General features: G+C 33.2%; 2 protein-coding genes across 2 annotated transcripts; both read left to right on the plus strand.

The window, feature by feature from the left end:
• Positions 1-8,197: 8,197 nt before the first annotated feature.
• LOC110409326 (Cytochrome b561/ferric reductase transmembrane with DOMON related domain-containing protein) lies at positions 8,198-10,445 on the plus strand. Its single transcript, XM_021418632.1, has 4 exons — positions 8,198-8,503; positions 8,619-9,021; positions 9,414-9,697; positions 10,176-10,445. Exons 1-4 carry the CDS (start codon positions 8,327-8,329, stop codon positions 10,404-10,406), a joined length of 1,095 nt encoding a protein of 364 aa, XP_021274307.1. The 5' UTR covers positions 8,198-8,326; the 3' UTR covers positions 10,407-10,445.
• Positions 10,446-11,853: 1,408 nt separating this feature from the next.
• On the plus strand, positions 11,854-14,737 carry LOC110409839 (uncharacterized). The gene is made up of 5 exons (XM_021419321.1): positions 11,854-12,040; positions 13,107-13,440; positions 13,577-13,709; positions 13,878-13,962; positions 14,371-14,737. Exons 1-5 carry the CDS (start codon positions 11,869-11,871, stop codon positions 14,634-14,636), a joined length of 990 nt encoding a protein of 329 aa, XP_021274996.1. The 5' UTR covers positions 11,854-11,868; the 3' UTR covers positions 14,637-14,737.
• Positions 14,738-15,160: the final 423 nt, after the last annotated feature.

Consider the following 15,160-nt stretch of genomic DNA (forward strand, 5'->3'; position numbering starts at 1 on the left):
ATTTGCATCTTGCTCTTTACTACCAATGTGCTGTGGATTGATAGTTCCATCTTATACTTTGTCTCGTATAAAATGACAATCAATTTCAATAGGCTAAGTCCTTTCATGAACAAAACTATAGAGTAGGGTTTGCATATATACATAGCTGATTGGTTATCATAGTACATAACTACTAAATATTGTGACTAATGCCAAAATCATGCAATAAAGGGATAAGACATAGTACCTCACAACAGTTAAAGCCATGCACGATATTCTACTTCTGTGGAGCCCGCGAGCTACAATGGATTGCTTTTTCAACTTTCAACTTATTAGGAGAATCTGCAAGAAATATCCAAAGCCAGATATGGATCTTTAGTGTTTACATCTAGCTAGTCACTGTCTTTGTAGACGTGAAGCTGTAGATTAGAGTTTGCTGATGTAAAATGCCTTGACTGGGAGCTGATTTAGATATTATAACTTATAAATAGCTTGCAGTTATGTGACTTGAGACTTATCCATGTATTGAGAAAGACATTGCACCATAAAAGATATGTCAAGTCTAGTCTAGGTCAAGTACAAGAGTCTTCTAACTAGTTTTCTGTATGTTGTGGCATCTAGTAGAAGTTCTATATCTTACTCTAGTCCAACTTACTATTGTAGTCCATAGGGTGGTGATTCATTTAGCAGCAAGAAAACTACACTCATGTATCAATCCAATGTGTATTTGCATTGACAAAGAAAAATAGCTTTAAAAGATCTTGAAACTTCTGAACCTAAGAAATATTGGTGTTCCTAGATCTTTTAGTTTGAATTTGTCTTTAGGTATTCTTTGACAACTCGTGCGCGTTATTGATGTGCTACCAATGATGAGTTGCTCTACATAAACTAATAAGGCAATGAAAGCACCATATTAGTTATTTAGTAAATACAAAATAGTCACTTCTTGATTGTTGGAACCCAAAACTAAGTAAGGATTCTATGAATTTAGAGTCCACTGCTTGAGGTTTGCTTCAAGCCACATGTGATTGTTCACTTATACCCCATTTGTAGCCCACTGGATGAGTACTTTTCACTCCATAGCTTTGCGGTAGATCCATATAAATAGTTCCATCTTATACTTTGTCTCGTATAAAATGACAATCAATTTCAATAGGCTAAGTCCTTTCATGAAGAGTAGGGTTTTTGCATATATACATAGCTGATTGGTTATCATAGTACATAATACTAAATATTTGTGACTAATGCCAAAATCATGCAATAAAGGGATAAGCCATAGTACCTCACAACAAGTTAAAGCCATTGCACGATATTCGCTTCTGGGGACCGCAGCTACAAGGATTGCTTTTTCGACTTTCAACTTATTAGAGAATCTACAAGAAATATCCAAAGCCAGATATGGATTTTTTAGTGTCTTTACATCTAGCCTAGTCACTGTCTTTGTAGACTTGAAGCTATAGATTAGAGTTTGCTGATTGTAAAATGCATTGACTTGGAGCTGATTTTAGATATCTTATAACTTTATAAATAGCTTGCAGTTATGTGACTTGAGACTTATCCATGTATTGAGAAAGACACTGCACCATAAAAGATATGTCAAGTCTAGTCTAGGTCAAGTACAAGAGTCTTCTAACTAGTTTTCTGTATGTTGTGGCATCTAGTAGAAGTTCTATAACTTTATCTCTAGTCAACTTACTATTGTAGTCCATAGGGGTGGTGATTCATTTAGCAGCGAGAAAACTACACTCATGTATCAAAATCCAATGTATTTGCATTGACAAAGAAAAATAGCTTTAGAAGATCTTGAAACTTCTGAACCTAAGAAATATCTGGTGTTCCTAGATTTTAGTTTGAATTTTGTCTTAAGGTATCTTTGACAATCTCTGTGGCGTTTATTGATGTGCTACCATGATGAAGTTGTCTACATAAACCAATAAGGCAATGAAAGCACCATTATAGTATTTTAGTAAATACAAAATAGTCACTCTTTGATGTGTGAAGCCAAAACTAAGTAAGGATCTATGAATTAGATTTCCACTGCCTTGAGGTTTGCTTCAAGCCATACAGTGATTTGTTCAACTTATACCCAATTTGTAGCCCACTGGATGAGTACTTTTCACTCCATAGCTTTGCGGTAGATCCATATAAATAGTTCCATCTTATACTTTGTCTCGTATAAAATGACAATCAATTTCAATAGGCTAAGTCCTTTCATGAAGAGTAGGGTTTTTGCATATATACATAGCTGATTGGTTATCATAGTACATAACTACTAAATATTTGTGACTAATGCCAAAATCATGCAATAAAGGGATAAGCCATAGTACCTCACAACAAGTTAAAGCCATTGCACGATATTCTGCTTCTGTGGAGCCGCGAGCTACAATGGATTGCTTTTTCAACTTTCAACTTATTAGAGAATCTGCAAGAAATATTCCAAAGCCGGATATGGATCTTTTAGTGTCTTTACATTTAGCCTAGTCACTGTCTTTGTAGACTTGAAGCTATAGATTAGAGTTTGCTGATTGTAAAATGCATTGACTTGGAGCTGATTTTAGATATCTTATAACTTTATAAATAGCTTGCAGTTATGTGACTTGAGACTATCCATGTATTGAGAAAGACATTGCACATAAAAGATATGTCAAGTTCTAGTCTAGGTCAAGTACAAGAGTCTTCCAACTAGTTTCTATAGTTTGTGGCATTCTAGATAGAAGTTCTATATCTTTATCTCTAGTCAACTTACTATTGTAGTCCATAGGGGTGGTGATTCATTTAGTAGCAAGAAAACTACACTCATGTATCAAATCCAATGTGTATTTGCATTGACAAAGAAAAATAGCTTTAGAAGATCTTGAAACTTCTGAACCTAAGAAATATCTTGGTGTTCCTAGATCTTTTAGTTTGAATTTTGTCTTTAGGTATTCTTTGACAATCTCTGTGGCGTTTATTGATGTGCTACCAATGATGATGTTGTCTACATAAACAATAAGGCAATGAAAGCACCATTATTAGTATTTTTAGTACATACAAAATAGTCACTCTTTGATTGTTGGAAGCCAAAACTAAGTAAGGATTCTATGAATTTAGAGTTCCACTGCCTTGAGGTTTGCTTCAAGCCATATAGTGATTTGTTCAACTTATACCCCAATTTGTAGCCCACTAGATGAGTACTTTTCACTCTATAGCTTTGTGGTAGATCCATATAAATAGTTTCTGCAAATTTTCCATTTTAGAAGGCATTGTTCATGTCCAATTGACAAAGTGTCCAAGCCTTAGCTACTGCTAAGGCAAAGAATGTCCTTACTATCATTTGTTTGGCTACAGGGTTGAAGGTTTTAGAGTAATCAAAACCCTTCCCTTGGCTGTATCCCATTGTAATTAGTCTTACCTTGTATCTTTCAACAGTCCCATCCGAATGTAGTTTAACCTTATATACCCATTTGTATCTCATTGCATGAGCATCATCAGTAAGAAGAACTACAAGCCAAGTTTTATTTTCTTCCAATACCTCAATTTTAGATTTCATGGCATTTCTTCAATGATCATATAAAACAGCTTGTTGATAGATATATGGTTTATGAACTTAGTTAAGAGCTACTATAAAAGCCTTAAAAGAAAAAGAAAGCTTTTTACAAAAAACATGGTTAGTAATAAGATAAAGACAAACATTATTTCATCTACTAAGCAGATCATAGTGATAGATGTCAAGGTATTTGGGTTTTTGCCTAGTTCTTGTGCTTTTTCTAGGTTCAAATGAAGGATTGATATTTTGTGAGGAAATGGATTCATTTTCATCAACATTACTTTCATGTGAATGACTATTAATAGATGTGATATTAGTTGTGGAAATGGAATTATTTTCATTTAAATTACTATTGGCAAGGGATGTAGGTGAAATAAGGTGAATGGTAGTAACAGGTAATGGGTTATAAGAGTATGTAGGTCCAAAATTATCAACATATGGAGAAAAGAATAAAACATTGTTAAAAATATCAACTAAATTATGAGAAGGTAAAGTGATTCCATTAGAAAAATCAGATTCAGATTGAAGGTTTTTGTTTGCAAAAGGAAATACATGTTCATAAAACACAACATCCCTAGAGTTGAAGATTCGACATGTATTCAAATCATACAACTTATATCCTTTAACTCCAATAAGATACCTAATGAAAACACACTTCCTAGCTCTAGTATCAACCTTCTTTCTATTTCTTTTTAAAGTATATGGAAAACACAAAGAACCAAATAATCTTAAATGCTTATATGAAGGCAATTTGTTAAGCAACATTTCATATGGAGTTTTGTTCTTAATAATTGGAGAAGGTGTTCTGTTTATTAAATGTGATGCAACTAAAATCGAATCACCCAAAAAATGCATAGACATTAATGCTTTTGCAACATTTAGCAAATGTTGATGTTTCCTCTCTACAACCCCATTTTGTTAGGGTGTATTTACACATGAAAGATGATAAATTATGCCCTTTGAAGAAATGAATCCTAAGAGATTAAACTCAAGTCTATTATAAGATCTTATTTGTTTGATTTTATGATTAAATTGTGTTTCAACCATGTTGTAAGAACTTGGGACAATATGAAAAACTTCAGATTTATTTTTCATAAGAAAAGTCCAGGTGAATCTACTATAATTATCTATAATGGTAAAGAAATATTGATAACCTTGGATTGTAACAATAGAATCTGGACCTTAAATGTCCATATGGACCAGCTCAAAATAAGAAATAGTTGATTTTTCATGCAAAGGAAAGTTAAGTCTCCTTTGTTTAGCGAGTGAACAAATTTCATAAATTGTGTCATTGGAAGTACTTACATCAGAAAAAAAACTGTTGAATAACAGATAATTTGTTTGAAGAAGGATGTCCTAAACGAAAATGCCAAACATCAAAATTTCTAGAAATTTTATCACAATTGACATTAAAAACATTTAAACTATTAAGAACTAAATTCTTGGATACATATTTAGAAATATTCTGAATAAGTGATTTGAAAACAGAATCTGTAAAGGCATAACTCTCAACTTGAGTTACAGGAAACTTGATTTGTAATATATATAGGCCTGCTTGTACCTTAGCAAGACTAGTCATTCTCAAAGTACTTATGTCTTGAATTACACAACCATTATCAATAAATGTCAAATGATTTGTTTTGGACTTTGTAAAACCACTCACTGAAATTAATTTGAATCTAAATTCAAGCATACATAACACATTATGCAGAATGATAAGTGATGATATCTTAATAGTTCCTATATGAGTCACTGTGGCTTTAATATCATTTGGCATTTCAACATATATGTTTTGAATAGGTTTAGATGATATGAATGACATTAAAGAACACGCTATATGATCTGTTGCATCGGAACCAACAATCCAGGTATGATGATTAAAATTTACAGTAAGTTTAGCAGAAGGTAAATGTTGAAAGGATGAAAAGTTTGCGATTAAAATCATACCTGCCATAGTAGAGTTCAAAATGGAAGGAGTATGCTGAGGAAAATCTGTCCCAAAGTGAGGGTGGGTTATTAAGCAAATTTGTTCCTTGATCATTGAGTAATACCATGAACCTCTGAATTTGATTCTTTGTAAAGAAAATGTTAGACAAAGAGTCTGTAATATCTTTACCCTGATCTATTTCCATACTCACTATAGAGTTATTAACACAAAAGCAGCTTTAGGAGTTTTGAGATTTTCCTTGCCTTTTGTAAATTTTAAATCAAAGGGAAAACTTACCAGTTTATAATATTTTTCCTTTATGTGTCCAGATTTACCACAATGACTAGAAATGACATTAGGTTTTTCCTTTCTTCTTCCATCAATAATAATGGTCATAGCAGAGGCTTCATGAAACACTTGATTGACAGATATTGATCGTTGACTTTTCTCCCTTAGAACAAGGTTATAATCCTCGTCTAAAGTGGGGAAAGGTTTCATTAACAATAACTGAGACCTCGGAGCAGCAAAGGATTTATTAAGACCATTGACAAATTTAAACACCATATCTTTCTTATACTGATTGATATATTTTTAAAAACACTTTTGGTTGCAAAAACCACAGTCACAATTGGGCAAAGGTATAAAAATTCTTAGTTCTTCCATTGTTGCATTTACGTCAATAACATAAACACCAATCTCTCATACCTGGATTTAGATTGGATAGAGTAAATTGAAAATGACAGATCCAAGCATCATAGGGCTAAGAGAACCTCTTTTCAAGAGTTTTTCCAGATCTGGCGTGTTGAGTGCATGTAAAAAGTGGTGGAGGCAATCAGTGGAGAAATCAATTCGATCAGCCAGGCAATGATCAAATTGTTGCAACATAGCCAAGAAATGTAAATCTCATTAGTATTTTTAAGCTCTTTAATGGTTCCATCCACAAACCCAGTCTTATTCCGAATGGAGAGGATTAACATAAATTGATGACTCAAAGAGACATAGTTAATAGAGGTAAGTTTGGGATTGATAACCATTGACCCATGGTGATCTGAATGATGAAGGAAGTAAGGAGATTGAGGGTCCTCATAAAGGGGAACAAGAGTTTTCAAACATGTAGTTCCAGCCATGAAAGAACAGGAGAAGAACTAGAAAACAAAGATCATAAGAGGAAAATAAAAGAAAAAAAAGTCTAAGAAAGCAGTGAAGAAAAGTTTGATGATCTGAAAAGGGGTGACAAAAATACTGGAAGAAAAATAAAAAAGCTCCATGGATCAAGCAGGGCTATGATACCATGTGAAATTTAATGCAAAAAGAAAGAAGTTGAAGAATGGAGGGAATATTTGGAAAGGAAGAGCTGAATCGTCTTTTTGTGTATTATTTACACTATTGAAAACATATACAAACCCTGTTTTTATATGTGATGCCAAATCACTACCTTACAAATTAACAAATCAATATTATGTGCATTAAAGATATAAAAAAAAAAACTATAGATAAAATACTATATTTCTATCAGTTTATAGCTTTTATGTTGAGCACTGGGGTATAAAAGCTCCAAACCCTCCTTTTGTAGCTTGGTCAAGGGGACTTTCCCCTGCTGTAAATGAAATATAATCTTTCATAAAAAAAAAAAAATCATGTTGCAGAGAGCCCAGCACAAAAGCTGAAGTCAGGGACTATCCTTGTTGTTCCTTAGTTCAGTTGCCCTCTTTAATACATTGATTCTTTTTTAACCCCCTTCCAAAAGAACAAGTCCTACACTATACATGTTCACATCCATTTGTTTTTGAATTTTCTTGATTCTCAGGAAATATACTACTTGATAAATTATTCTCTCGATATTATTTATGCAAAGTTCTTTATAAAAAAGCCATCATGAAAAACATTTTCTATGGACTTATAAAGTGGAGTAAAAAATTGGGCAAAGGAATGCCAACGTCTACAAGAGTCCAAGACGGATATACCTTGCAAGACCATGCAGCGAATACATCAAAGGTTTGATGTAGACTCTTAAGTGTTCCAAAATCTAGAAAGTTAGATCCTGCTGCCCAATGGTTTAGAAATTTCTTTACAAAGTGTCTATTAATTACTAGTATAATGAGAACAAAACTGTCTTGCATTTTCGATTAGTTTAACGAACAAGTTCTTTTTATCTTCGGAAAAACTTGCTCCTCCTCTTTCTATCTCTAGTTGTGAGCAAGCAATTTTTGACCATTTCCATGTAGCGCCGCCCTGTACTCAAATTCTCTCACCTTTCTGGCACACCTGTAACAGCGGACATATGGGTGCCAACTACTCTGCTTTTAGAATTTGTTCGGTTTAGAAGAGATTTTGATTCCAATTTTGAAAAAGTGAGGATTAGATTTTATGCAATGAAAGTGTGTTATCTCTTATTGTTTAACTCAAAATCGTGTATGTTGTGATGAAATTTAAGTCAATATTTCCTCTACCATCTTTATGCTAGGCATTAAATTTATTTCATCATTGAAAGCTAAGCAACTCAAATGAAGACATCAGGCCTTTACATTCTAAGTGTCCTGTTCAAAAACAAGAGAAAAAGAGATGGGAGAGGAAATTGTAAAGGATGGTGAACAAACTGCAAATACCAAACTTTCTTTCCATCTTTGACTAAATTAATTATATGGTCTCCACTCTCCAATCAGATAACAGCAACCTGCACATTCTTACATCAGCAAAAAGCATACCTCTTTTACTCACCTAACCATTCCCTGTACGCCAATATAATCAGTAATGGCTTGAGACACCACGTTCCTCCCAACTATATTTAATTTAAAAGACTTAATCATTGTCAACTGCTCCAGCTTGTAACACAATATGTAGACCTGATCATTCCATAAACCAGAAAGAGAGAGGAAGAAGGGGGAAAAAAAAGAATGAAGCTATCTCTCATTTCCATTATCTTCATCTTCGCCCTGCAGGCGTTATCAGTCCTGCCGGTGAATTCACAACAGACAGATTCTTGCAGCTCCAGACTAAACCTTGATGTGCCCTTTGATACATCTTCTCTCAACTGCCTTTCTGTCTGGAGCAGCCATGATTTCATCCTCAGAGTAAGTCTTCCTTAAACAGTATATGTAGGAAATTTTTGTTACTGTTATCATATATTTGGGAGAATTAGCATATTAATGTTTGTATATTCTATATGCATGTAAAACCATTGTGCAGTATGTTCAGACCTCATCGAACCTATGGAGTTTTGTTCTCTCCGCGCCTGATACAAATTCCTTTGTTGCGATGGGGTTTTCGAGCGATGGAATGATGGTGGGATCAAGCGCTATGGTGGGGTGGATCTCAACTGATGGCACTGCAACAATAAAACAATATTTTCTTGGGGGCACGAGATCAAATCTAGTGCTGCCTGACCAAGGGAACCTGACGGTCGTTAACAATTCTTCCTCCATAACTTCCCAATCCTCGCGGTTATACTTGGCTTTCCAGTTGAATACCAGTCAACCCCTGTCACGGGTGATATATTCCGTCGGACAGATTGGGGTGTATCCAACTTCTCCAGGCTATGCCTTGGCCGAACACCGTGACAAGGTCTCCACCAGCTTGAATTATTTTACAGGTGAATAATAGAAATAATTCAAAACCACTTTCTGTTTTAGACAATTATTAAAAAATCAGCTTAGTTGATGTGATGACAGCAGGATATGTAATGCTCTGCCGACCATGATGAAAGCATACCTTATGGACTTATTCCTAGTTTAATTGTTTATTAATCAGAATATATAAATATATATTTTAAGAAAGAGACATTTATACCATTTAAGTGAAGGCACATGTATTTTCATACATGAAACTTTGAAGAAATTTGTCAATTTTCTCTCTTGAATGGAGTTCATTGCTCTGCCAACATAATGTATTTACTTGCATTCAAATAAAGATTAAGGTCAAGACATAAAATACAGAAAACAAATCAATTTCAGAGGAATTATTTGGATTTATGGAATGCAACAGGTACAAGTACAGCAAAGAGCCCACACACAAGATTAAGGAAGAGCCATGGAATACTAAATATGCTTAGTTGGGGACTATTGATGATAATTGGAGCAATAGTTGCTCGTTACTTTAAGCAATGGGATCCAATCTGGTTTTATTCCCACGCTGTGATTCAGTCCTGTGCTTTTATCCTCGGGCTATCGGGTGTAATATGTGGATTTGTTTTAGAAGATCGTCTCAAGGCTGATGTCTCCACCCACAAAGGTCTTGGGATCTTCATTCTTGTGCTGGGATGCCTCCAGGTTTGTCTCTGTTCATTTATGGAAGCATTTCAGAGCACCTTCCTTGTCTAAGCTGACTCATATGCATGTGCTAGTTTAATTATGATATACCATAAGTACATATGCTTATGTCCTATGGTCTCTAACTTATCATCATGTCTATGCGATATATCATACCATCCGCTCCTAACATGATAGAAAAGTGGGGATTTAACCATCTTAGAACACAGAAATAAACTTATGCAATGCTTGTAAGTTAATTTTTGGACTCCAGAGTCAATGTCAAAGATAAGTATGTTTCTGACATGGGTACTTTGTGAAATATAAAAATCAGGGCAACAAAGTTATAAGCACCTGAAAATGAGACAGTAGATAATTTAATTGAGGTTTGAAGACCATATAAGAATTTCCATGGTTTTACATATGCATATATATATATATATATATATATATGTATGGGTTGTATATATAAGATCGTTTTATTGACTTTGTTTTATAGGTAATGGCACTTTTTGCCAGGCCAGGCAAGGAATCCAAGCTGCGTAAATTCTGGAATTGGTACCATTACAGTGCGGGGAGAATTTTGATTGTATTTGCAATAGCGAATGTCTTCTATGGGATTCATTTGGGAGAAGAGGGAAAAGGATGGAATGCTGGCTACGGGGTTGTTATTGCCATCTTGCTTTTAGTTTCTTTTATTTTGGAGTTTAAAATGTGGAGGAGAAATTAAGCTTTCGGATCTTTAGCTTGAAAAACACTCTTTAATTAACTTATTGTATTTTACTAGAAGCCAGTTCCTAATAAGTCATTCATTCTCTCTCCAGCTCCGAAATTTAGTAAATTAAATAATTAATTTAATGATTCTTTTGGAACAATGTGGATATCATTAAATCAGCACTAGCTTATTGGGCTTTTTCATTTCGCCCTCCCTGTTGACGCTTGTTTGACGGTAAGAGCGAGCATTCGGTTGATTCAATGTTAAAAATTAAAATTGAACATCTCAAATAAATAATCAAAATCAACCCAACCTAAAGGGAATAATCAAAGCTAATGTAATCGACTAAATTTGATTAATTCGAGTAGTTTTAATCGTATTTAACTTTTCATCACATTAATTATAAGAACTCAAAGTATTTATATTTATTTTTTAAATTTTTATTTAGAATATAATACTTTTCTTATTAAGTGTCTTGATATAATCTTTTCATTAAGTCACTTTTATGTTTTGAAAAGATACTTTTGCATATTGCAAGACATGATTCTTAAATAAAAGTAGTATTATTTTAATAATTACATTATAAAAAGATAATTATTCATACTATAAAACGTAATTTTTGAATTATAATACAGAAAAAATAACTTTTTATATCCAAACATTTGATTAATGATGTTTTGTAATTATCTCATAATTTTTTGATCTAGAGTCATTCTCATATGTCATATTAGGAGACATAACTTTTTATATGAAAAATCACTTATAATTCAATAATTATAGTAAATGACATAATCTTTCAGTTGTGACTTTTAAATAATCACAATTTTTCATTAAAAAAACATAATTTTTCATTTACAACTTTTTATTGTCATGTAATAATTAGAAGAATAACATGGTGAAGGTCTCGACTACAAAATAGTAGCGGAAAGGATTCCCTCCCTTGTATGCCAGAATTAATTCCACAATTAAAAGTAAATGGTGGCATTAATCTTTCCAAAATCTTCAAACTTTTTTCCTTTTATATTTTGAGAGAAGAGGGAGATCCAACCCAACACTTTAAATAGGGGGTATAAACTTACCATTAAATCAATTAGCTTACTAAAATGGGTATTGAAAGAATGAAACACAAGATAAGTACTATCAACCCATATGGTTGTATTTTGAGGCAATGTAATCCAGGTTTAGGAATTTATGATTTTGTATATGTGTCAAGTACAACCCACAAACACAAGAACTCAGCTGTACATTGTACATTGTACATGTAAGTTGTTCAATCCTATTTGCCTTTTGTCCATCTCTCCCCATTCGCTGTTTACTGTCAATATATGGCCGCCTCCCTCTCCTTCCTCTAAAGAGCAGAGACATATGTGTGCTTTGCAATTTGCAATATTATAAGTAATTTCACAAAAACAGATATACTTTTTTTTTTATATATATTTCTTTATCTTCTCAGGATTATTTAAAATTCTAAAGATCGATGGACAACGGAAAGAATCCAATCAAAGAGGAAGAAAAGGTTTTATCATTGGGAAAGAAGGCAATCAAAGAGGAAAAGAATGTTTTTTCCTGGGGAAAGAATTATGAGCCTAAGGTTGCCTCCTCATCATCAAAGTCTCAAGTGAAGTTGGAAACTGTATCTCAACAATCAGGTAAATCAGCCAAAACTCAGTTTGTGATAAATTGAAACAAGACTCAACTCATATGGATAGACTCAAATGATGGCTTTTTGAATTGTTGTGATGCTTTTTTTTTTTTGCTTTGAGGCAGAATGTTAGTTGATCTTTTATAAGAAGGATAGATAATCACTATTCATATCATACAGTTTTTTTTTTTATATTCGGATTAAGTAGTATATATGTTATAAAAAATTCATGGTGTTTGGTTCTATTCAGATCCAATTTTAATAAAAAGTTAATATATAAATAGAGCTATCCAATTATATTATATCACATCTAGAGTCGTAAAATAAAATTAAGAAAATCAAAACTGATTTGAACTGTAGTGTTCAATTGAATTTTTTTTTTTTAGTTTCTATGAATTTTCAGGTTTGATTTTATTATTCAATATATATATTTGATTCGATTTTTGATCTATAAATAAAAAAAATCAAAATTAATAATTTTTTTGGAAAAGTGAAATTATTAAAATTGAATTGAATTTTATGTTTTATTATAGTTAAAATATTGTTCTTTGTTTTTTATAAAAACTATTTATTTTATTTTTAAATTCACATGAATAAACTAAAAACAATATAAAAAAAGTTCTAATGAATGGCGAGTGAGTTCTGGTTCTCTCAATTCCCTGACGTATTATTATTGGATGAGTTTGTGATAACATGATAGATATATAGAACACATGTCATAATTTTTTTTAATTTTAACATATTTATTTTTAATAATAATTGTATTTATTTGATTCGATTTGATTCAATTTATACACAATAAAAAATCGAATAATTTGAACTGAATTAAATACATTTATTTGTTTTATGTTTATTATAATATTTAATAAAAAATAAAAGCATTATTTTTTTTAACAAGAATAAATAGATCGAAACAAAAACAATATTAAAAATATATTAAATAGAACCAAAATTTAATCGGATGTGTTTTTTAACCCTGCTACCGAACCAGGTAATATGCACGTACGGCTAGTTGCTAAACATTGCCCCACGTAATGATACTAACTTGCATAAGGTGTTTGATGATGGCTTAGACTCATACTCAGCAGAAGCGACAATAGTTTTGGGTGAAATGGAGGAGTCTGATGATGAGGACGGCGACTTCATTTTAAAACTCTTAACGACCGATTATGTTGATGCTTCGCCAGCAGCGACCAAAAGCTCTCCGGTTGCACCGACATCAAATCCTGCACCAGTGACAGTAGCACAGGCTGACAAGGCTACGAAGCAAGTTGCCCTACGAACAGTTGTCTTAACCCCGCCCGCACGAGCACCAGCTTCCATAGCCAAGCCATTTGAAATCAGGAAAGCCATGCCTCCTCAAGAGCTTGAAAACCTAGCAAAAACTGACCCGAAGAGGGCAACAAGGTATTGAATTTTAATGGACTAGTGCTGTTATTACTTAGCAGTATCTAATTGATGAACTATATATAGTCTTGCTTCCCTTGAGTTTATTGTGAAATTCAGTTCGATGCTTACCCATAACTGTTTTGAATCTGTAAAGGATTATCAAAAATCGAAGGTCAGCTATAAGGGCTAAGGAGAGGAAGAAGCTGTATACATACACGCTCCAACATGAGCTACAAAAGTTGAAATCTCGAGCTGCTCAATCATCAATTCAATTGACCTTATTGGGGGTAAATCATCAAATATAAAATTTAGCAATATAATTTGATTCTATTTGAAAAGAGAAATTTCTTATTTTTATTGTATCTACTTATACCAAATGCTGTTAATCAGATTTTAATGTGATTTCCCTTAAAAAAGTTTGAATATTTTGTGTTGTTGTCTCTACAAATGGGCAGACACAGCATAATGCCTTGATTGATGAAAATTCCAAACTGAAAGATCGAGTCCACTTCGTTAAGCGAATGATTGCCCTGCAAGAGTGTAAGGATTTTCTTTTTGCATTTATTTTTTAGCAGATTTTGTATTCTTATTCATTATATTTTTTCCCCTTTAATTTGTATAGCTTGATGCTGTTATTGAAGTGTGTTTCATGAATTAGTTATGGTCATTTTAAGGTTATAAATTTAGAGATATGTATGCATGCACATGCACATATCCTAATGGCTGAACAGAAATTGAAAAATTGTTACAAATTGGAGTAGAGTGATGATCGAAGATTGAAATACATACCTAATAAAAGCAGGATGTTTATTTTTTTCTTAAGCGTTCTGATCACTTTTCTTTTTACAAGATACATTTCGGTCCTAATGAAACCATTCCAGGTAAAGAACATGCCTTTCATGCAACATTTTCCCCATGGAATAACATATTCCTATGTTCTTTTGACAGCAAAAACTGATGAAACCAGACAGGAGATTCAGTTTTACAAACTTTTACTGGCTAGACAAATGCGTGGTGCAGTTGATGGAAACAGGATCAGCTTTAGTGCACCTTCTGCTAACGTTAACGCCCAGCACCATGCTGTGAGTCCATCCTCGGCAGCTCAACAAGGCCTGAATTTACCAAGTCAGACCACCCATGTGCACCAGCGACTGCAGCATGATTCTCAACAGCCTCGAGATGGACAACGTCCCAATCAAGTTCGCCAGCCATAGCATTAGAATTACTATCCAACGCACAGTGAGTGGCTGTGGCCTCGACATGTTCGAGTATAGCAGCTACTGTCAAACCAACCACACAGCAACCTTGTAAACATCCGTCGTTGTGGGATTAGTGTATATTGTTGGGTATCTGGCAAAGGTCTACATAGAAATTGTCAAGATAGTTGTTGTTAAGTACTTTTAATTTCTGAAGAATTTGTGTGCTTAATTTAATATAAATAATAGTACTATATTATTATGCATTCTTATCATATGTCTAAAAATTATTCTATGTTCTTATTATGTATATCTCTCCAATAGTTTGCATTCATTTCCCTCTTGTTTTCCATCTCAGTTTTTATTCTTGACTTCCTAATTGATGAGCAGGCTTTGCTTAGTGGAGCAATAAGAAGGCAGAATGGAAATTTTCTAATCGAAGAGTTATAGACTATAGCAAGCTCAGAGTCTATATATATATATTAGTAGTTGGTATCAAGTGCTGAAATACTGAAAAATTTCAGTGTGCCAAGGTTTATTAA

The sequence above is a fragment of the Theobroma umbraticum genome, unplaced genomic scaffold, assembly GCF_002168275.2.
Source record: "Theobroma umbraticum cultivar Fairchild unplaced genomic scaffold, ASM216827v3 scaffold_44.0, whole genome shotgun sequence".
NCBI classification, from domain to species: Eukaryota; Viridiplantae; Streptophyta; class Magnoliopsida; order Malvales; family Malvaceae; genus Theobroma; species Theobroma umbraticum.